General features: G+C 27.3%; 1 protein-coding gene across 8 annotated transcripts; it reads left to right on the forward strand.

Moving 5' to 3' along the window:
* Positions 1–79: 79 nt before the first annotated feature.
* Positions 80–18,317, forward strand: LOC126845574 (protein phosphatase 1 regulatory subunit 12A). Of its 8 annotated transcripts, none has more exons than XM_050584286.1 (20): positions 80–738; positions 3,316–3,446; positions 5,069–5,187; positions 5,752–5,911; positions 5,996–6,140; positions 6,206–6,348; positions 7,653–7,846; positions 8,036–8,135; positions 9,280–9,414; positions 9,558–9,671; positions 10,461–10,559; positions 11,641–11,869; positions 12,574–12,705; positions 12,887–13,037; positions 14,550–14,722; positions 16,596–16,724; positions 16,783–16,890; positions 16,948–17,034; positions 17,149–17,263; positions 17,946–18,317. In XM_050584286.1, exons 1-19 carry the CDS (start codon positions 514–516, stop codon positions 17,236–17,238), a joined length of 2,664 nt encoding a protein of 887 aa, XP_050440243.1. In that variant the 5' UTR covers positions 80–513; the 3' UTR covers positions 17,239–17,263; positions 17,946–18,317. The 8 variants fall into 8 exon arrangements, with proteins under 8 accessions (XP_050440243.1, XP_050440246.1, XP_050440245.1 ...); XM_050584289.1 differs by having other exon boundaries at positions 81–738; positions 7,668–7,846; XM_050584288.1 differs by having other exon boundaries at positions 81–738; positions 7,665–7,846; positions 17,946–18,316.
* Positions 18,318–20,361: the final 2,044 nt, after the last annotated feature.

Raw genomic sequence — 20,361 nt, forward strand, 5'->3', positions numbered from 1 at the left:
TTTCAAGTCGATAAAGCATAATAAAGGAAGTACGAGATTACATTTGGCAAACACATAAGACAATCGCGATCATTATAGTCCGAAGCATGCTGAAGTGCGAAATCGCCGGGACAATTATTTCTCAGGTTCGACAACACTGTAATTACCTTTTTTTTTTTTCGTTTTACGGATTTCGTGTTTTTCACTGATAATAACCATCGTTTAGCAGCAGCTACAGTAAGTAACAGTAGCAGCAGTTATAGTGTTAGTGTTCTGTGTTTCTCGTATTTGTGTCAAATGTTAGGCAAGTGAAACACAAATGTAACCATTATTTTACGGTTTATTCCAATAAAATCGAATGATTCAGCGTGCTAAGTGTGGACCGGGCACCGTTTGTTGTGTGTGAAATGTTCGCGAAACTCATATGGAGCCGACTAGACACTTTTACTATACTTTTTAATCCTACTTAGCGACTGGCTAATCAATTCTATCTGCGAATACTCCGAAATTCGTTTCGGGGTGCTAACTGTTACAATGTCGGCGCTGTTTAAACGAGCTGAACAGTTAAAACGATGGGAAGAGTCTGATACCAACCAACAATCTCCTGTACGAAAGAATATTAAAACCGTATCGTTTCCGATAGACTGTGCGTTCTTAGCATCCGTTGCATCGGGCGATAAGAATGAGGTGAACAGTCTCTTATACTTGACTGCCGACATTAATGCAGCTAACGCTGATGGTCTGACTGCTTTACATCAAGTAAGTACATTCACTAAGTAAACTGATGTACAAAAAATACAAAACTTTCTGCTTCTATCAACATATTCTTGAATAAAATTATAGAGTTATCTATAGATTTTCTTTTGAATTATCGAGGTTTTCAGAAGAGAACGGCAATATTTGGACTTATCAAGGTTCACGCCTTATTGAGGTTCTACTGTAGTCTTATTCAAATATGTACTAACTAGTAGTTTATATATGCTACATTGGGATGGCTATTGATGTCAGAAATTCGAATAGTATCTTATAACTTTTCCCATTTTTTGTAGGTAGGTATAGGAAATTACTACATTGCATAATATAGTAGTTAACATAGTTTAACATATTTAACGTAATAAGTTATTTTTTAATAAATACAATCAACTGATATATTGATAGTACATTGAAGTTTCTATATTTTAACAATTGTAACTAAATAACAAATTATTAGCTTTTATATAATCTCAGATCTCTAATTTAATCTATAATCCATAGTGCAATTTATAATAATTCTTATTTTATGTACTAAATTATTCAATTTTAGTATTCACTATCATGCATTATATTAAATGCTGATTTTAATATTATTATCTTATGAAAATATTATGTACTATAGGTGCTGGTATATTATTGTAATCATGTTTTGTTTACATTGTTATAAATACTTTTTTTTATAATTTAAATCATTTTATATCTTAATACAATTGTATAACTAGTATTAGTAAATTTATTATGTAAACTAATGTTTAAATACCTATGAATCATAGTTATGCTTAGATATTTTTTTTTATGTATACCTGATACTGTGCATATCCATTAATGTAGGGAATCTAAAATAATAGTTGTAAAAAGTAAGGATAAAAAAAAATGAAGAGTACAAAATACATTTTTACCAATTTGAAACTTAAATCTAGTCTTATGTAAACAATGGCAAATGGCAAAAACCAATACAAATTTGGAAGTTGAAATGTAAAAAGCTAAATTATTATAATAACAATTAGGAAATAACCTTAAAACACAAAATACAATTTAAACATTTTTTTAGTCGTAAATTATGAAGTATAATAGTATAGTAAAGTAGTATAGCTTGAGTTAAATAACTTAAATAAAGTATATTTATTAATTATTAGTTATATATTCTATTACCTATTTCAATTTTTTATTATGTTGGTTTCAAATAGGCAAATTGAACTTGATTTAATTATAAATGAAAGATTTGTTTTTTAAATGATGACTTATTAAAAAAATACATATAAAGTCCAAGGAGTTGTCTGTAAATATATTTAAAATGAGTTTAAAAGAAATAACAATAAACAACTGTCATGACTGGCATTAATTATGTGTTAACAGTGTTAGCTGTTATTAATAATGTCTAACAACAATTTTTGAAAACTGATTATTAGTAAGGAAATTTTATTAATGTGTTCAACGCACATTAAACCAATTAAGGAAACAATATTGCCATTATAAGTAAATAGCTCTGATTTTACTAAATTTGTTTGCTGATTATGGATTTGCTTTAACTAAATATCATAATATGTCTACATCAAAAACTACATGTACATGTACACATATAAAAATGTATACATTTATAATCAATATCTATTTTGTTTATTATTCCTTAAATAATAAATTGAAATTTTATTCATTTATACCCAAGTATAATTTTCCCTGAGGATTAATAAAAACTAATTTTACTATGATAATAATAAAATGTTTTCTTACAATTGTTATTCATTTTCACTATATTCCATATAAATTTATGATTTTATAATCTTATTTATTATTTATTAATCAATCCCTAAATTTGATAGCCTATATTTCACAAAAAATATTAATAATTATTAATATTTTTACCTTCATATTTTATTTCTTTTATCATTTATTTAACTACATAGTATAAGCTACCTATTTATTTTTATATTATTATATCTTATCTTGTATTACTTTACCCATTTATGGACACAACATGACCTACACCTACTTAATTAGGTTTTCAGTCTTGCTCTATTTGGTGATGTCAACTGACTTTGGAAACTATTGAGTATTACATATTATAGGTTATTATATATTTTAAAAATTTGCCCTTGATCTTGTAATTGGGTTTGATACCCGATAGACATTTATATTTTGTTTTTAATATTCGTTAAGATTTCAGTTAAGCATGGTTACCTCTTAATAGATTAAAATAAGCTGTAGATAAAGAAAGTAGCAACGTATTAGTAACAGTTTTTTGCTTAAAAAAGTGTCTAGTAATATGATATTTATATTACTTTAATTTTAAGTAAACTAAATATTATGTATAATACGATGTTATTTATAGCATTTATTTTCATGATATAGATTTTGACTATTATAGGTTGATTTTTAATAACTCAAAATATTAACTAGGTTTTGGAAAATTACAGTAGTTACAATTTTAAGCTCAAATATTTTCTTATGTTCATGTTATATTTCTACTAAATTCATCTGTTGTTTATAATTATCAGTTTTTTTAAGTATTTCAAATTCAACTTTTAGTTAAACTTTATTTAACAACCTATTTTTCTAAATTGAATTATTCTTTATTGTTTTTAGGCTTGTATTGATGATAACCTTGATATGGTTGAATTTTTGGTCGAACATGGCGCTGATGTTAATAGAGGTGATAAAGAAGGATGGACGCCACTTCACGCAACAGCATCTTGTGGTTTTTTAAGCATAGCAAAGTTTGTATTTGATTTCATTGTGCTTAATAAATTACTATTTTCTTTTAAAAATTAAATAAATAATAGTTTTTTTATATTGGTACCTATAACATTAGCCATATATTATTATTATTTTTAATAATATTACGGGACACAAATATATTTAAGGTATCTAAATATTTTATTCTTTACACCATTTGAATTGTAGTTTTTCAATACTTGAATTGTAAATTTACTGCTCATAGACCATCAGTCATAGCTATTTTTAGAGTTCTTCACAATCCATTTTTAAAAATGGGGTTGTTGCTTCTGCTAGTGCTCTCTGTGTAGTTTGTAGACCTTGCCAGTTGGCTCATGTACTATTCTACTCAACTCTTTTTTTTTTTTTTTTTTAATGTTTTTAGCGAAAAAAGTATATGGTATGTCTCATGATGGTTTATATTAGCTTCAATGTAAAACAAAGGTGATATTAGTTTTACGGCTTTATTGTGTCCATTGAATATATATTTTTAACTTTATTTCTCTTAAATATTTGAATTACAATAAAGCTAATTTATCCCTTAAATAGATAAAATGTATTTTATATAATTAATTAAATTTTATGACACCAAAATCATCATTTTGAAAAAGTGCCTTTTTCATTTTTTCAATGTATACTTCAAATATTTGTGTATATTAAAATGGATTTCAGGAAAGGAGTAGGGTTGATTGTAGATTACTCCTTTTTGTAAAGTCAAGACTTTTAAAAAGTCAACTAAAAGATATATTAATTGAAAATCATTATTTTTCTTCTTCTTATATAGAGTTAAAAGTAACAGTTTTTGATAGTTCACTGCGCTTCTAAAAAATGTCTACTTATGAAACAAAAAGCATGGGCGTACTTGGGTGTTCTTACTAATTAATAATCTATAAATTAAAAAAAAAAACAATTAGTTAAGCAAAGTTGTTCAACAGTGCATTAAATATGTGCTGGAATTTAAATTCAATGATTTGAATTTATTATTTCTGGATTCTGTAATTAAATACACTTTACTATTTATATTATATTAAAAATGTGGACAATTTATAGGCACATTAACTGTCAATGAATTGTTTGTAAATGATACTTATTAGTTGTAGTCTATTCAATTGATAATTTCCTTTGAAATTTCAAAATTTTAATTCTCTATAAATAAATAAAAAATAAAACTTAGATAGGTTTTTAAAACTATTTTATTTAACAATTAATATTGTCAATACAATTTTTTTTTATCTAGCTTAAAATAAAAAATAAAATGACAGGTACAAGGTAAATATTAAGCAAATACTGACTTAAGTCTTTTTAAAATTCTTACTGTTTAATAATACTGTATACAATATTAAACCAAGCCAATCCTACTAAGCTATTAGAAGCTATTAAAACACGCATAACTTTATGTAAATGATCATAAAAACTGCAAAATAAACAAAAAAGCTTAGAATCATTATATAACTAGTGCGCATTACGATAGTTAATTTAAATGTCTACAATTGAGGAGGTTTTTTATGGTTGTTAAATTTTATATTAAGTTTGTGAGTTAGTAATAATACATGCATTTGTATATATAATATGTGCAATTATAATATGAAATAAATTGATTATAAAATTATATGTAATTACACAGATATCTATTGGAAAATGGTGCAGAAGTGTCTGCTATTAATTGTGATCAAGAACTACCTATTGATATTGCAGAATCTGAAGAAATGAGGCAACTTCTACATCAGTATCTAAGAGAAGCAGGTAAAATCAATATTTTACTGAAATTGAGATCTTTTTTTTTTATTGAAATATCAGCTTATAACTATTTTTGATATAAAACTAGTTTACCGGGCACCTTTTTTTTTTAATTGATAGTATTTTTAATGCTGATTACGAATATGCAAAAAAAATTCCCGGACGTACTTTTTGGACATTTGAAGATCACCAATATCGACATACGTGGGCACCCGGCGGTGCACGACTACCTGTACTGCCAACGGGTCTACTTTCCCGGGCCCGTCGTGGTCCTTTTTTTTGCCGTAATACCTTTGTCCAATAACGGTTATATAAAATCGAAAAATAAACTGTAGATGTGCACCAGCGGGCGCCTGCATATGTCGATATCGTCGATCTTCAAATGTCTAAAAACTCCCAAACTAAGTTAGTCGGGCAAAAATTTCTTGCAGATTCATAATCAGCACTAAAAGTACTATGGATTTCAATAAAGAAAAGATGCCCAGTAAAGTCTATTATTACTAGGATCTTAAAATTAACTTATCTAAAACTTAATCAGAAGATCTTTTTAAAAGAAAATTAAACTTTAAGGTGTTGACTGTGATGACGCCAGAAACAAGGAAGAAAGACTGATGCTCAAAGATGCACGTGAATGGATAAGTTCTAATCAGTTTGGAGACTCACCTCATGCTACCACTGGAGCAATGGCCATACATGTAGCTGCAGCTAAAGGATACATTAAAGTTTTAGAGTAAAAACACAAATATTTTCATGTCATTTGCCTTTAAAAATGTTTTTCAGTTTTAGAATGATAATACTTATGTGTTCCTCTTAGGCTTCTTATCCAAGCAGGTGCTGATGTTAATTGTCATGATTATGATGGCTGGACACCATTACATGCTGCTGCTTATTGGGGTCAAAAAGAGGCTTGTGAAATACTAGTTGAACATTTCTGTGATATAAAAAAGAAAAATTTTGTGGTATGTTTTAGTGTAACACTATGATTATTGATTAAATCTAAATTTATATTTTTTTTATTATGTAGGGTCAAACAGCATATGATGTATCCGATGAAGAAATGAAAGATTTATTAGATGAATTAAAAAAAAAACAAGCGTCTCAAAACAAAGACGTATCAGATAAAAATTATCTTGTTAATAATAAATTACCCAATGCTCAAAAGAGAAGGTCAGTCCAGTATATGGTAGTTATATGTAAAATGTGTTCTATTGTGTAGTTAAAATGGATGTATGTGAAATACTTACACTTTCAAAAAGATTGCTTTTTTATTAGTGGTGCAACTGAGATTTATTTTCTGGAAAGGGTGAAAATGTTTAATGTAGTATCCTTCAAATTATAAAAAAAATCTAAGGAATTTCGTTATTTTCTTTTCAAAAAAAAAAAAAAAAATCAGAAGGGTTTATTACCTTTAAGTTTTAATATTAGTTACTTGCTATTTTATATAAATTTAAACTGTATTATTTATATAGTGGTAAAATAACAGTTAATACCTGTTATTTTTTCAAATAGTAGTATGGACTACTAGAACATTTTCTTATGGGTCCCCAACTATTAAGTAGCTTTTTAGGTAGGCGGATGTGTAGGTTATTTTTATGATCAGTAGTTATATTGGTCAGTTGCTTGTTTGTTGCTGTATAATTTCTCTCTTATAGATCAAGCCTAATTCATTTTAGCTTTGTTGTGGAAAAGAATGTGTTATGCAAGTCTTCGTAATGAGTTCCAGCCAAAATTTACATTTGTGCTTTAATAATTTATACTAACATAAAATTTTAATGGTATATTTAATAATTTGTTTGTTAACGCAACAAATGTAAATGTTGGCCAGAATGTGTTCCAAGCCTCTGGCTAGCGTTGAGATTTAAAAATATTTAATATAGATATAAATTGAATGAACTATAGATGGACAAGGTTAATGTAACAATTATATCAGCTTGTCTGAATTTGTTGTCACAGTGTGCAAATCATTATGATTTAAAAAAAAAAATGTCTTATCAAAATATAGGCATTGCCCATCTATACTATATCTAATCTATGATTTAAATAAATATTTACATTCAACAGTTCCATTGTATCCTAGTAATCAATATTTATTTTCATATCCAAAATAAGTTAAAAAACAAATAATTCTCAAATTTTCTTTGCTTTTTTTTTTTTTTTTTTTTTTGTGTTATTGGGTTTTAAAAAATGTATGTATTTATGTTTACTTTACTCTAATATTTTCTTTTCTTTTATTTGAAAAACTTAAAAAAAAAAATCTTATACCTATGTCAAATACTCTACCTAATTCTTGAGTTATAGATAGTTTTTCTTAAGTTAAATTAAATAACCGACAAGGCGTTATTATATTGTTTAGGAAATAGATAGTGTTATCTTCTTAGCTTAATGTATTGCTTATTATTCTTTGCTTGTTTGCATGTTTGTGTGTGTGTTCTGCTTCTGTTGTGGATGCTCTGTATCACAAACCAATATAGATCTTCAATCAGCAGGCTATCTGGAAATGATAAATCAACATTGAAAAAAGATAAAGAGATAGTTTTAGATAGTAATCGAATTATTAAAGAAGAGGAAGATGAAATTAAAATTAAAGATGATTTACCAAAAGATAAAAGAGTGGAAATTGAATTAACTCCTATTGAACAACCTAAACCCGATGCCAACATAATTGGTAAGTATTGTATAATAACTTTTTTTATTATCACATAAGTACTGTATGTAAATACATATATATATATATATATATATATATATATATATATATATAATTAGGTAATTTTTTAAATAAGTAATAACATTTTAAGAGATATGTATTAGTTATTAAAAGAAAACAATGTGTAAAACAAATATGTATTTGCAGGTATAAAAGATATCAAGCAGCCTACTCCATTAGACAATAATGAACTAAAACCTCCAGAAGTTGTTTTACGTAGAACTCAAAGTTTTGAATCTGATGAAAAGTATGTATCTTAAATTGCTGTATCATGTTTGGTTTTTATTATGTGTTTGCGCATGAAAAAAGTTAATAATTTTTAAATCTGGAATTTTTTATTTTTCTATTAATTATTAAATGTAATAAGTAACTAATTCTAGATTCTAAATATCATCTAAAAATACAACCTTCTAAATTTAAATTTAAATTTTATCTTACATTTAATAAAAAAATTTAAAAACGTTGATAAATAATAATGCATGATTACTATAGTCTATTCAGTGTAAGGTTAAACAGCTTCGCGCATGCAGACTGAACTGCCAAACACCGTTAGCCCCTTCAGCGGTTGCTATACGTTCTGTGATTGGTCGTTAATAATCTACCTAAACCTAGGCCTAGGCGCGAGGAGTCTAGAGGCAGAGGGATGCGCAGTGTTGATGAGTTTTCGTCAACTGAGCGGTATAATCTTAAACTGAATAGACTGTAGTACTATATTTCAAAAATTTCATACAATTTATGTTTAACCCATTTCTGGCCAATTTCCACCATAAAATTGTAATTTTATTTCAAGGATAAAATCACCATGAAATCATTTTGTGATCTTAGCATGGGACGTCCTGGTAGAGAAGGATCATGTTCTGATATGTGGTGTCCATTTGCACCCAGAATGTTTTAAAGGATTTCATGCGAAGTGATATCGTTTTGCGCCAATGGTACTTCACCAGATTTTTTTTTGTGTTGATATTTTATGTTCATTTGAGGTTAAATAAAGGGGGGTTTTCATGAAAAATTGGTCAATTTCACTTTTTTTGAACCCTTGGCAGGAAATGGGTTAAATAAAATAAGTAAAGATATTTAGATAAAATACTTTGCATGTTTAAAATCTCTCTCTCCCTCTCATAAAAAATAAAAAAATGCTAAATTGTTTTCAACAGATTAGTATAGTTTGAATAATTAGTTAATCAAATTAAAATAACAATTTAGAAAAGTAGTATTTTTCATTTGTATTTATAGAATAAATAAGTGTTTTTTTTTTAGTTACTAAAGAGTTCTTAATTGATTTTTTTTATTTTGTACTAAAACTAATTTATATTATAATAATTATAATATAGAATGTGTGAATTAACATTTTTATTTTGTTTGCACGCTTTGTGTCTTGTGTTTGCAATCAGATTCTATCGACGTTATTGTGAGTTACGTGCTAAAATTAAAGGTAATTTATGGGGAGTTATACATGCGTCTCCTTCTTCAGCAAGTGCTTCGCCACCAATGAGAACAGCTTCTTTGAAAGAAAAGCCTCAATCAAGGTATGATGAAAACTAATAACTTTGTAAACTAAGTTTTAATAAATCACCAATATGTATTTACTAATATTTTTAGGCATTTGTAACTATTATTTTCGTGAAGATAATTTATTAAAAACTAATGTTATAATAATTTCTATTTTTAGGCGAAATAAAAGTAATTTCAGAGATGAGCAAACTAACTCACAAACTGTTGTTCAAAGCAACTCAAATACAAGTGATACGTCTCACTCCACAAATCCTCAACAGAATATTCGCAGGTATTTTAAATGGCTTCAAAATTGTTTCATTTATGAACATACTCAGGCCTGGATTACATAGTTTTTGTTACATATATATTATACAGAACACAAATGAAAATTGAATGTGATATAAAAATGTCTAAAACTTTATAATTTTAACTTTCATTTGTCTTTCTTTTTTCCATTTGTTTTTTAATAACCACAGAAACATTTATGAGTTTGCTTTTTGCTTAGCGCGGTGATATATAGTACTGATGAACAAGGTGTTACCTTGCTTTGACCCAGTTATTACTTTCAGACCGGGATTGATCTATCCTCATTTGATATTTAATTTTATTGGTGTACATTTTCGTTTGGAAATTGCGATTCTAATAATTTTTGGTAAAGTTAAACTGTTTAACCTGTTTTTCTCAAAAGCATCTAATGTTAAAATTTGCATAATTTAATATATGTATTATTATATTCCAGCTTTTTTATTTGAATTTTATGCCTTATATACAGTGCCCAATACAATCATGATTTAGTTGTTATAAATATATGTTTTATTATCTCCTATTAATCAATTATCCAGTTAACAATAAATTATAGTATTTTATTTTAAATTTGAATAACAATCAACTGCATAATCATATTTATATACATCACACATTTTTTGACCGCTATTGCATATATTACTGTTATGTAATCCAGGCCTGAAGTTTATATATTTATAAATATATATTATATGACTCGTTCATTAGTAATTAAAAATGTATGTAATAAACAATTACATTTTTGAGAGTAGCTGTATATGTTTCATATTATTAGTGGTGTCAAAGCATTTATCAGTGGCCTCCAAATGCAACAGAAACAATCAGAAACTACTCATAAGATAGTCCCTGGGAACATCTTTAAAAACTTTTTCAAGTTGGTCCTTGAAACTGTAATAGTTGTTTTGGTTAAAGCAATAATATTTTTCAATGAAAAATGCTTGTTTGTGTGTTTTTTAAAAGTATGAACAATGTTGCTTGAATTGCTTGTATGAACTAATAGTTGTTTTCACACCAAAAAATAATAATTTTTTTTGGTAAAATTTTTGAGCTTGAGGACGGCGCAATCACATATTTTGAGTACTAAAACACCACTTTGGACTTCCAGTAGTACTTAAAAAATTATTAATCGTATAATAAATCTGAGGATACCCAAAAAAAGCTTAGAAAGTCTACTAAAAAATTGTTTACTCATAGTATTTTAATAAGAATTTTCACTTTTTTCAATATTGTATAGAACAAACTTCAATAAAGTTATTAAAAAAAATTCTATAAGCACGTAGATGAAGTTCTGATCTTTCATTTGATACTATAAATGATTTTCTACAACTAGTAGCATTCGAGTACTATTGAAAGGGCAAAAGGAATAAAAACAAGCTTAAATCACAGTCAAGGATGCTGTGATAGTCTGAAAAATATATTTACTACCAAAAAATAGCCCTTATTACTGAACTAATAATTGCACATCACAGTTTAACTTTTAAATCAAGATTTCGCAAAAAATTGTCTATACCTAACTTCTTATTAAATGGGGGTATGATGTCTTCTTAAAAATATGTTATAAAAAAGTTACATAAGGTTTTTTTTTCTATAATTTATCATTCAAGTGGATATTGTGGTTTTTTTTAATTGGTATTATTATCTAAGTTAAAAAAAAATACTACATTTAATTTTTAGCAATTCCAATACCTTAATATAATGTTAATACCAAATTGTATTTGTTTTTTTAATATTTAATTTTTGTGACATTTATTTTTACCTAACATTATACTCAATATAAATACTGTCGAGTTTCTTTTGTGAATTAGAATAATAATAATGGAAAGGACTTACGTTATTTGTGTTTAACCGTTTCAAAATTGAAATTAAATTGTTGTTTACATTATGTTTAACTAATTTCATATTAATGTAATGTATGTGTTTTTTTTTAAGTATTTTATTTTATAATTATGTTATAGGTCATTTGTTCCTCCAGTTAGAGATGATGAATCAGAAACTCAGCGCAAAGCACATGCTAAGCGCGTAAGAGAAACTAGAAGATCTACTCAAGGTGTTACATTAGAAGAACTAAAATCTGCCGAACAAATATTTAAACAAAAAAATCAAGATACTGGGAAAAGCAAATTTAACAATTCAACCCAACTGGAAACAAATAATAACTCAACAAACAATATTGGACCACCACAAGTTAGTAAACTAGTAATTATTTTATTAAAAATGAATATGTGTAAGGTTTTTTTTCTTTTCCTTATTTAACTTGCATTTTTTATTTTCCTGTAACATAGTTTTAATTGTTTTAAATAATCTTTATTTTCATAATAATTGATTTTTTGATATAAACATATATTGGTAAAATAGCCATACATTTTAATTTAATTGTTTGGTAGGATAATATTTGAACATTTTTTTAATAAAAACTTCAAACTAATTTTATGTAGAGGTTAAGCTCTACTACATTTGTTTCAATATCTATCAATAATTCTACAATTTTTTCATTAATTCATTACTTTTGCTGTTTCAACTAAATAGTATTCTAAAATTTCGGTGCTGCTGATACAAGAATTATACTATAGTCTTTAAAAATATACTATAAGATGGAATAAAATATTCTCTATAACTGATCCAAAATACAAGTTGCTGCTACTTTATTTCTTTATGTTAAACAGTTAAATTAAAAAGTAGAATGATTCATATGTTAAACATTTTTGTGCTTCATGTTTTTTAGTAATTCAAAAAACATAACAAGCTCATCACATTTTTTTTAATCAAATAATTTTAGTAGTTAATATTTTGCAAATATAAATTACATAAATGGTATGAATTTTGCAATAAGCTTTGAATTAAAAGAAAGTAGTTAATGCACTTCAATTATTAGTTTAATAATTTATTAGGCTAAAACAGAAGAGCATGTAACTGTAACAGCTACAATTACTCCATTGTCCAGAAATATTCCATCTAATATGCCAGATAACAGTGTGGAGCGAAGGCCTTCTTGGAGACTAAGGGTCGAAAATGGCAGCAAGGTTTGTGGTTATTAAGTGTGATGGCATTTTAAGTCCTGTTTGAGTTATTGTGATTTTTGTTGGGTTTATTGTTTTTTTTTTAATTTGCTTTTGTGATATTACTTTTATTTTATGATGTATATAATAATTAAAAATAATAATAAAAATCATAGTAACCGCCGTATCTTTTTTTTTAATATAGTTTTTACTTGAGGATGCGAGGTCTAATGATGCAACCCCCAAAACACCAACTAAATCCCCTCACATTCCTTCATCTCTCGATACAAGTGCAGACACGACAGTGACATTGCCACTCAGACGTCCTTTATCCAAACAACAAGAAGACGAAAAAGGTAAATTTGAAGCATTGACTTGTTTTTTTCTAATTTTTTAATAAACAATATTAATAGTGTAAATAATTTTTAATGTATATACTGGCTGCTGTCCAACACATCTCTAGTTCTTAAAAATAACTTTTTAAAATTAAACACAAAGAAAAATATTTATGTGGAATTAGTTGTGATAGTTAATTTTGAATAGTGAAATTTGTCTTTTATATTATAAAAAACTACTACTTAACTAAAAGACTATAATGCCAGAAAACATATGATGAAGTTATTTTAAATTGCAAAAATAACTGAGAAAAAAAAATATTAGTAAAACAAAATAAATAAAAGAACAAAAAAAAAATTCCAATGTGTCTGAAGTTTCTTTATTTGTTTGTATTATAAATAAACACACAGTTCCAAAGTACAAATTAATTTGTCAAGTCATGTTTTTTTAAAGAAGGATATTGTTTCCTTGATGTATGCAGGGTCAGGGCCTAGAATTTCTGTTTACTGATTAGACTTGGGTGATGTGTTTGGGTTTTTATTTTTCCTTGGTTGTACATTGTTTTTGACTGTGCATTTTTGTTTTGCTATCTAGTCATTTCTTTTGTCATTTGGATATTCCAGCCTTGTTGATTTTCGATCTAACAGCCGTCTCAGTGTAAAAATTAATTGTTTTAGCTGATTTTTAGCTTGATTTAAGCCTCTTTGGTTACATTATCAGGTATACCCGAGTGACATTGTGAACTCTTATAATAATTACTGTGTTACCAATATTTTGTAGGTAGCTGTTCTTTTCTCTGGTTACTATGTTGGGGGTTGATATAGTTATTTATACTTGAGAGTCGCTTAATATTAATTTATTTTTTATTCTGTTAGTTTCAAAACTTTTAAGAGCTTTATATATTGCTAATGCTTTAGCCATATAAATTTAATAAGTGACTTACTTGATATCCTAAGAGCAACTAATTTCACCTCAAATTTACTGATATTGGCTGCTTTGTGTTACATATTTTGGATGATAATTACAGTCCGTCGCCGTAAAGGGAGATTGCAGCTCCTTTTCACAGACAACTTCTTGATAGTGACTGAGAGTCGAATCATGAGTTTTGTTCTATAATAATAGTCAGTGGAGGTACTCGAAATATTTTGTATATGCTGATAACTAGAATTGACTGAAAAGCTTCAGGTGCTATTTTAATAACTAAGGACTTGCAGAGTGAAATATGAATAAAAAGTACTCCAATTTAGTCAAAATTGGTGCTTTGTTTATTGAAATGGGTGATTAAGTTTTAGACCACCATGTTGCAACCACTAGGTATCTGAAATTTAGATCAGTGATTATTTTAATAATTAATACAGTTAAAAACAAAATAACAATACAAACTGTTTTATTATGATTTGTTTTAATTTTTTTCTTTATCTAAACTCAAATATACAAACTTTTATGTTTTTTTCCATAATAGCATATTAAGCAATGTTTAAAAAAAATATTAACATATTTTTTAAGCCCATTAGTTTTTCATTATTATTTAGAACAAGATAAAGAAAATGATTGTCGTAATCACCAAACCACCCAAGCAGTAATTCAAAGAAGAAAAAGGCCTAAACGAAGATCTACAGGAGTTGTTCATGTTGATTTGGATGAAATTGATCCTGATAGGCAAGATACATCGTCATGTGGTGGCACTGATGAAAGCATTGGCGAAGTGAGTTTTATAATCCTTTAAACTTAAAACTGTACTAAGTTAAAATTGCTTGGGTCGAGTTGTATTTTTTATGAAAGATATAGTTTTAGCTATTATTCTACACTACACCTCCATAATTTCGTGCTAAAGCTTCATTAGCTCATTTTATGTTGTTTGTAGTAATTGTAAAATTTAAAATGTTAAAAACCTTTACAAAAATTGTATAATTACACTGTAATACATTGTATAATTACAATAATACACTGTGTATTTTATTGATTTTTGCTGAAGTCTTAAATAACTATAGTTTATAAATTCCATCATATGTAAAAATAATATCACTATTCCTTTAGATTGTAAATATTTTTCCACTAGTGACTAAAAAATAAATCTAAAAAAATTATTGTCTTCAGACAAAAAAAAAAAAGAACATCCTTAAAAAATTAATACCTTTTCAGCTCTGTATCATAGCTGAAATTGTTTAAAAGTGCTACCAGCATATTATATATTATTTAGTACAAACAAAATCTTTTTTTACTGACCAAAAATAATGAAGAAACGTAGTTGTATAAAATGCTATAATAATCTGATGAAAAAAATTAATTAACATGTATAGGCGCGCAATTTAGATTGGAGGGGAAGTGAAGTTGCGCCCTTGTTAATACCGACTTACAATTGTAGTTTAAGTTTTAAAAATTGCCTATCCGGAACCTTTTAATAAATTTTAAATGAGGCGTCCTGTTAAAAAAATTTGAACGGAGCGCAAAAAAAGGTGGCGAAATTCCAAATATTGTTTTGAGTTTATAGTGAAAATCTGGATGGATACGTTGTTTGATATTTTTGGCAAACTTTTAAGTTTTCTTCCAATAATTTATTTAAAACAGCTACAATAAGTCCTACGTCAAATAACACGCCTTCTCTATTGCATATATGCAATTCTATTTTCGACTTATGTTCTTCGTAGTAATAACCTATTTATAAACGACAGTTGGCTACTTTTTTTTTTTTTTATTGAATATTGTACTAACATGTAAAAAAAAACAATATATAACTTGTACGAGTATGTTTTTTTTTAATCACAAAATATGTCCCGATTCCACTCTTGTTTCTGTACATTTTTAATATTTGTATTAAGGCAATGTTTTTTAATCAGTAATCAGGGCAACTACTATACCAAAAATAGATCACGGTCACCATGACTACAACAGCTATGAACTGTCCACGCGACACTCGTCACCTTCTTCTTTCCGAGATTTCGCATCAGTTCTTTATAGTCATTGCTCGTGTGTGAACTTGTGTTCATGATGAGTTCTTATAGTTCTAATATTCGAAAGTCGCGTCCGTCGTCGTCGTCGTACGCAAGGCCAAGAAGTGTTTACAGTTCTCCCTCTCGGTCTGGTTCCATGTACTCATCTCTGGGTTTATCGGCGCCTTATTTGAACACATCGACATATAGCTCGAGCATTCCTTCATATTCACCGTCCACTTATGGCGGGACTGCATCCGGTTATGGGGGTTTGACAATAACTCCATCGTCCCCAAGCTATTCCGGTGGCTATTCTGGCAGAAACGTGTCATCGTCTCCGTCTAGACAATCGCGTGCCCATAATACACCTCTCAAAAGAAGTTATTACCAAAGCCCGTTATCGAGATTTGATTCATCCACTTCGTTGGCTTCCAATAAAAGTTACGGATCTGAAGGTTATGTGGTAAGATAATAATGAATACAGTGGCGATTGGCAACTGCCTAAAACCTATTAAGGAATTCTCGATTGTGATTAATAGAATTTTAAAAACTCGGCGAAATTAAAATAATAATAAACAATGTTCAGGCACAAGTTAAAATTTAATTACAACGTGTATTGGTTAGAAGTTTGATTGAGAATTGTTTTAGAGCGGTGGAGATACTAAATCAAGTCCAACGTCAAGACTAAGTTCAGTGTCATCTCAGAACAGTAAATTAAGTAGCGCACCAACATCTCCTGTACCATGTTTGGAAAATGGAGAACTAGATTACAAAGTGGTAGGTTAATTTTAATTTAAAACTGTTAACTGTAGACTACATAGTTTTGTTGTTTTAGTTATACGAAGAAGCAGTTTTAGACAACGAAAGGTTACGAAGACAGTTACAAAAGACTGAAGAAGAATTATTAGAATCTAAAATAACTATAGAAAAACAGTCATCCAATGTTCGTATTTTTTATTTAAAGAAGTTTAAAAAAATAAATAAGATATTTTATTTATAGATCGGCAAGAGCACACTATCTGAAACTGAAAAACGGGAAAGGCGAGCTATGGAAAGAAAACTATCGGAAATGGAAGAAGAACTTAAGGTAATTAATTAATAAATAAAAAATGATATTTCCAACTAGGTATTTTGTTTAAACAAAATTATTCAAGTTGCTATGCTGGAATGTAGAGCTTATAAGTGAGTTTATGTTCTTTAGCAATTGCAAAAGTTGAAAGCGGAAAATGAACGACTCCGAACTGAGAACAGAGCTCTTACCAGAGTAGTTTCTAAACTCACTCATACCTGATTCTGTGAATTCTTCATCTTTTTATGTATGTAAATGTGACATAAACAGTGTTGCGTGATGTTGCATTTGTGTTGAATCCTTCATTTTTGTGTTGTAGTTTACTGATCAACTACATTTAAAAAAAATTATATTTATTTTGTTATAAATATAATTAATACATTTATTTGAAATTTTTAAATAAATAGTAAATAATAATAATACAGCAGAAATTAAAAATGTTATACTACATCTATATTTTTTAATTAAAATTGTATTTATTTGTATTCTTAACATTTTACTAATTTAATTTAATTTGCTTAAATCTATTAAAACAATCTTTTATTTTATACTTTTTTTTTCTATCATTAAAAAATCAACCACAATATTCTAAAAATCTATGATTAAAAATGAAAACTTTTAAGGGTTGTACATTTTTAAAACTAAAAAACACTTCCGTTCTAATGAAAATTATGTTTCTTAGGTTCTGATATCCATTCAGTTCTTAGTAATTTGTAGACCTAACTTAAAATAAATGATGTATTTTTATTATTATAATTATTTAACATACAAATTTAAAATACACACACCATTTACCTTATTAGTTCATTTGATTTTTGCTAAGACTACATTCTTTGTGTTATAATACGAAAGCTTACCTTTTTTTTTGTCAATAACATTTTATATGCGTTTATTTTATATTTATTATAATTCCGTTTTTTTTATTTCAGCAAATGGAACAATTACGACAAGAAAGTCAGAGGCTAAAAGACGAGAATGGTGCATTGATCCGAGTTATAAGTAAACTTTCGAAATAGTGATAACTTTTAGGCTATTTTAATTAAATTAAAACAATTACCTACAAAAAATAACTGCTTTTATTCATATAGTATTCAGTATTAATTCTTTTTGACTAGTAAATATTTTTTATATCATAAACGTATGTATGTAATATTGTAATTTAATTTGTATTGTTTTTTTATTCATCCAACAAATGTGCATCATATTTTCTATTTGACCATTATTTATTTAAATCAATGATAAAAAATAGTGATTTTCATACAATTAACCCAAATTTATATTATACTAGATTATTATTACTTTTAAATTATATATAAAAACAAATTTATTAATATTTTTGTACATTAGTACTATTTATTCTCATGTATACCATTTTGTATAATTATTGCATTTTGTTGTCCTGTTTTAATGTGGATGTTTATTCGGTATATTTTGAAAATTAAAAAAGAATATTGATTGAATTTTAAATCAAGCGAATCGTTTTCAACACTGCCTACTCGGTAATTTTTTTTAAAAATTGTAAAATACAACTCCATTAGAGCCGTCTAATCCTGCCCTTGAATTTTTGCATTATATCAAGGAATCTTGTTTTGAGCCTTTCAACATGTAACATCAGTTCTGCAACTCGTGGTTTCAAAATTACAAAACAATAATGATCATAATGTCAATCATGGAATATTATTAGCCTTTAACGCCAATAATATTTTAATACTAACATTCAATTGTAGTGTTCAGTGTTAATGCGAGAACACAACGGAGCCCGCTTGTTATTATTTCTTTGGTGTGATCGATGGAGACGACTGGCGCCAGCGATCACTATCGACTAGTCGTTGATTCAATTTTCAACGCCTTCGTCTAGTATTAACATTTTGCTTAAGTTAACTGATAAAATACTATCAGCATACAAGGTTCTAAGAGTCATTCATGAAAAATTAAATGTCCTAGACGACATGTTACACTATCACGTAAACCACAGTCATGATAGAAGTTGGCGCACGGTCGCATGTTGAGTAACAAAAAACAAATTATTTGTTTTGTAGGCTTCCTTTTTTACATTTCTTATTTAAAGACAACAGTACCTACAATACAATTATTTACATATTTTGTAAATAAAATGATGTTATACACATTACAGTATTATATGCATCAATTTATGTAGGGTGTTAACACACAACTTGCACACCTAGAGAAAAGGCCACTGAATTTAAATTTAGTTGTGGTGAAAACGCCAATGCAACCTTCATCATTTTTAGAATACCATTTGCTTGCATATTTAATATTATTATTAAATTTGGATATAATTGATCAGTAACAACGTGATTTCAAATGTCAATAAAAAATATGTATATTTGTTTATTATTGGGTACCTATCCAAAAATAAAGAAAATGGCCAATTTCTTTTATAATAATTTAAAATTGCCAAGATTATAAAAAGATAATCCATTTTTAATTTTTCAAAATTACTCGCTGGTAAAAATCCTACATATTTCCAAAATTCTTCATAACATTTTCAAGGCATCGAACATGGCATAATTTAAAATTGATTTTTTGTTAATTAATTATTTCAGTTTAAAAAAGTTAAAAAATTCAGTATTTTACATGGAATTAATTAATTAACTAAAAATAATTTTAAAACTGTACCACGATCGATGCCTTAATACTCCGATTTTTAGGTAAGTTTAGTTTGAAGTAGAAACATAAGTTTTTGTACAAAAATATCTTTATGCGTTATTTAAGTTGAAATATGTATTATTAAAATAGTAATATGTACGTTTAAAAATGTTTAGCTTAATGTTAAGTTTTAGCAAAAATTTGTCTATACAATGCGCCCTAATAAATGCTAGTGCAGAGGCCCCTTAATAGTGGTTTGCTTGATACATTATGACATCAAATGCAAAACGTTCACTACTATGATTATTAATTTAGGCTTACTTAAACATGGGGTACAGTTGTCAGAACTACGCTAATTTTGTTTTCAATAGATTCTACTCTAATAGAAAATATTAAAGATCATTGAAATACGTCGGTCATTAAAATACGATGACAGTCATTAGAGAAAGTGCACTCTGCGGAAAAACATTTTTTCATTAATTCTCTTTATAAATATAATAAACATATTTATTAATTAATCAATTATAATTTATATATTGCAAAATTAGGTTTTAATTTATTAACATTACTTATTAAGTAGAAGTAATTTCATTGTAAACAAGTGTAATACATTCATAATTATTATTTTGTGTAAGTTTTAGACCCAATAATTTTTATGAGACATATATTTTATAAGGTAGTTCCATATTATCTTAAACTTTAAAAGCAAGTTAGTAAGAGATCAGTACCGATCAT

This window comes from Adelges cooleyi, unplaced genomic scaffold, assembly GCF_023614345.1.
Source record: "Adelges cooleyi isolate 19-005CV unplaced genomic scaffold, UGA_ACOO_1.1 ACOO_flye_CR_arks_rails_tigmint_CR_PRNA_8, whole genome shotgun sequence".
In the NCBI taxonomy this organism is placed as follows: domain Eukaryota; kingdom Metazoa; phylum Arthropoda; class Insecta; order Hemiptera; family Adelgidae; genus Adelges; species Adelges cooleyi.

Bases quoted from the DNA above. Each gene is read 5' to 3' on its own strand.
- LOC126845574 (XM_050584286.1), top strand. From the start codon at position 514: ATGTCGGCGCTGTTTAAACGAGCTGAACAGTTAAAACGATGGGAAGAG. The intron at 3,447-5,068 runs GTTTGTATTTGA...GTAATTACACAG, and splicing joins GGTTTTTTAAGCATAGCAAA to ATATCTATTGGAAAATGGTG. The intron at 16,725-16,782 runs GTAGGTTAATTT...TTGTTGTTTTAG, and splicing joins GAGAACTAGATTACAAAGTG to TTATACGAAGAAGCAGTTTT.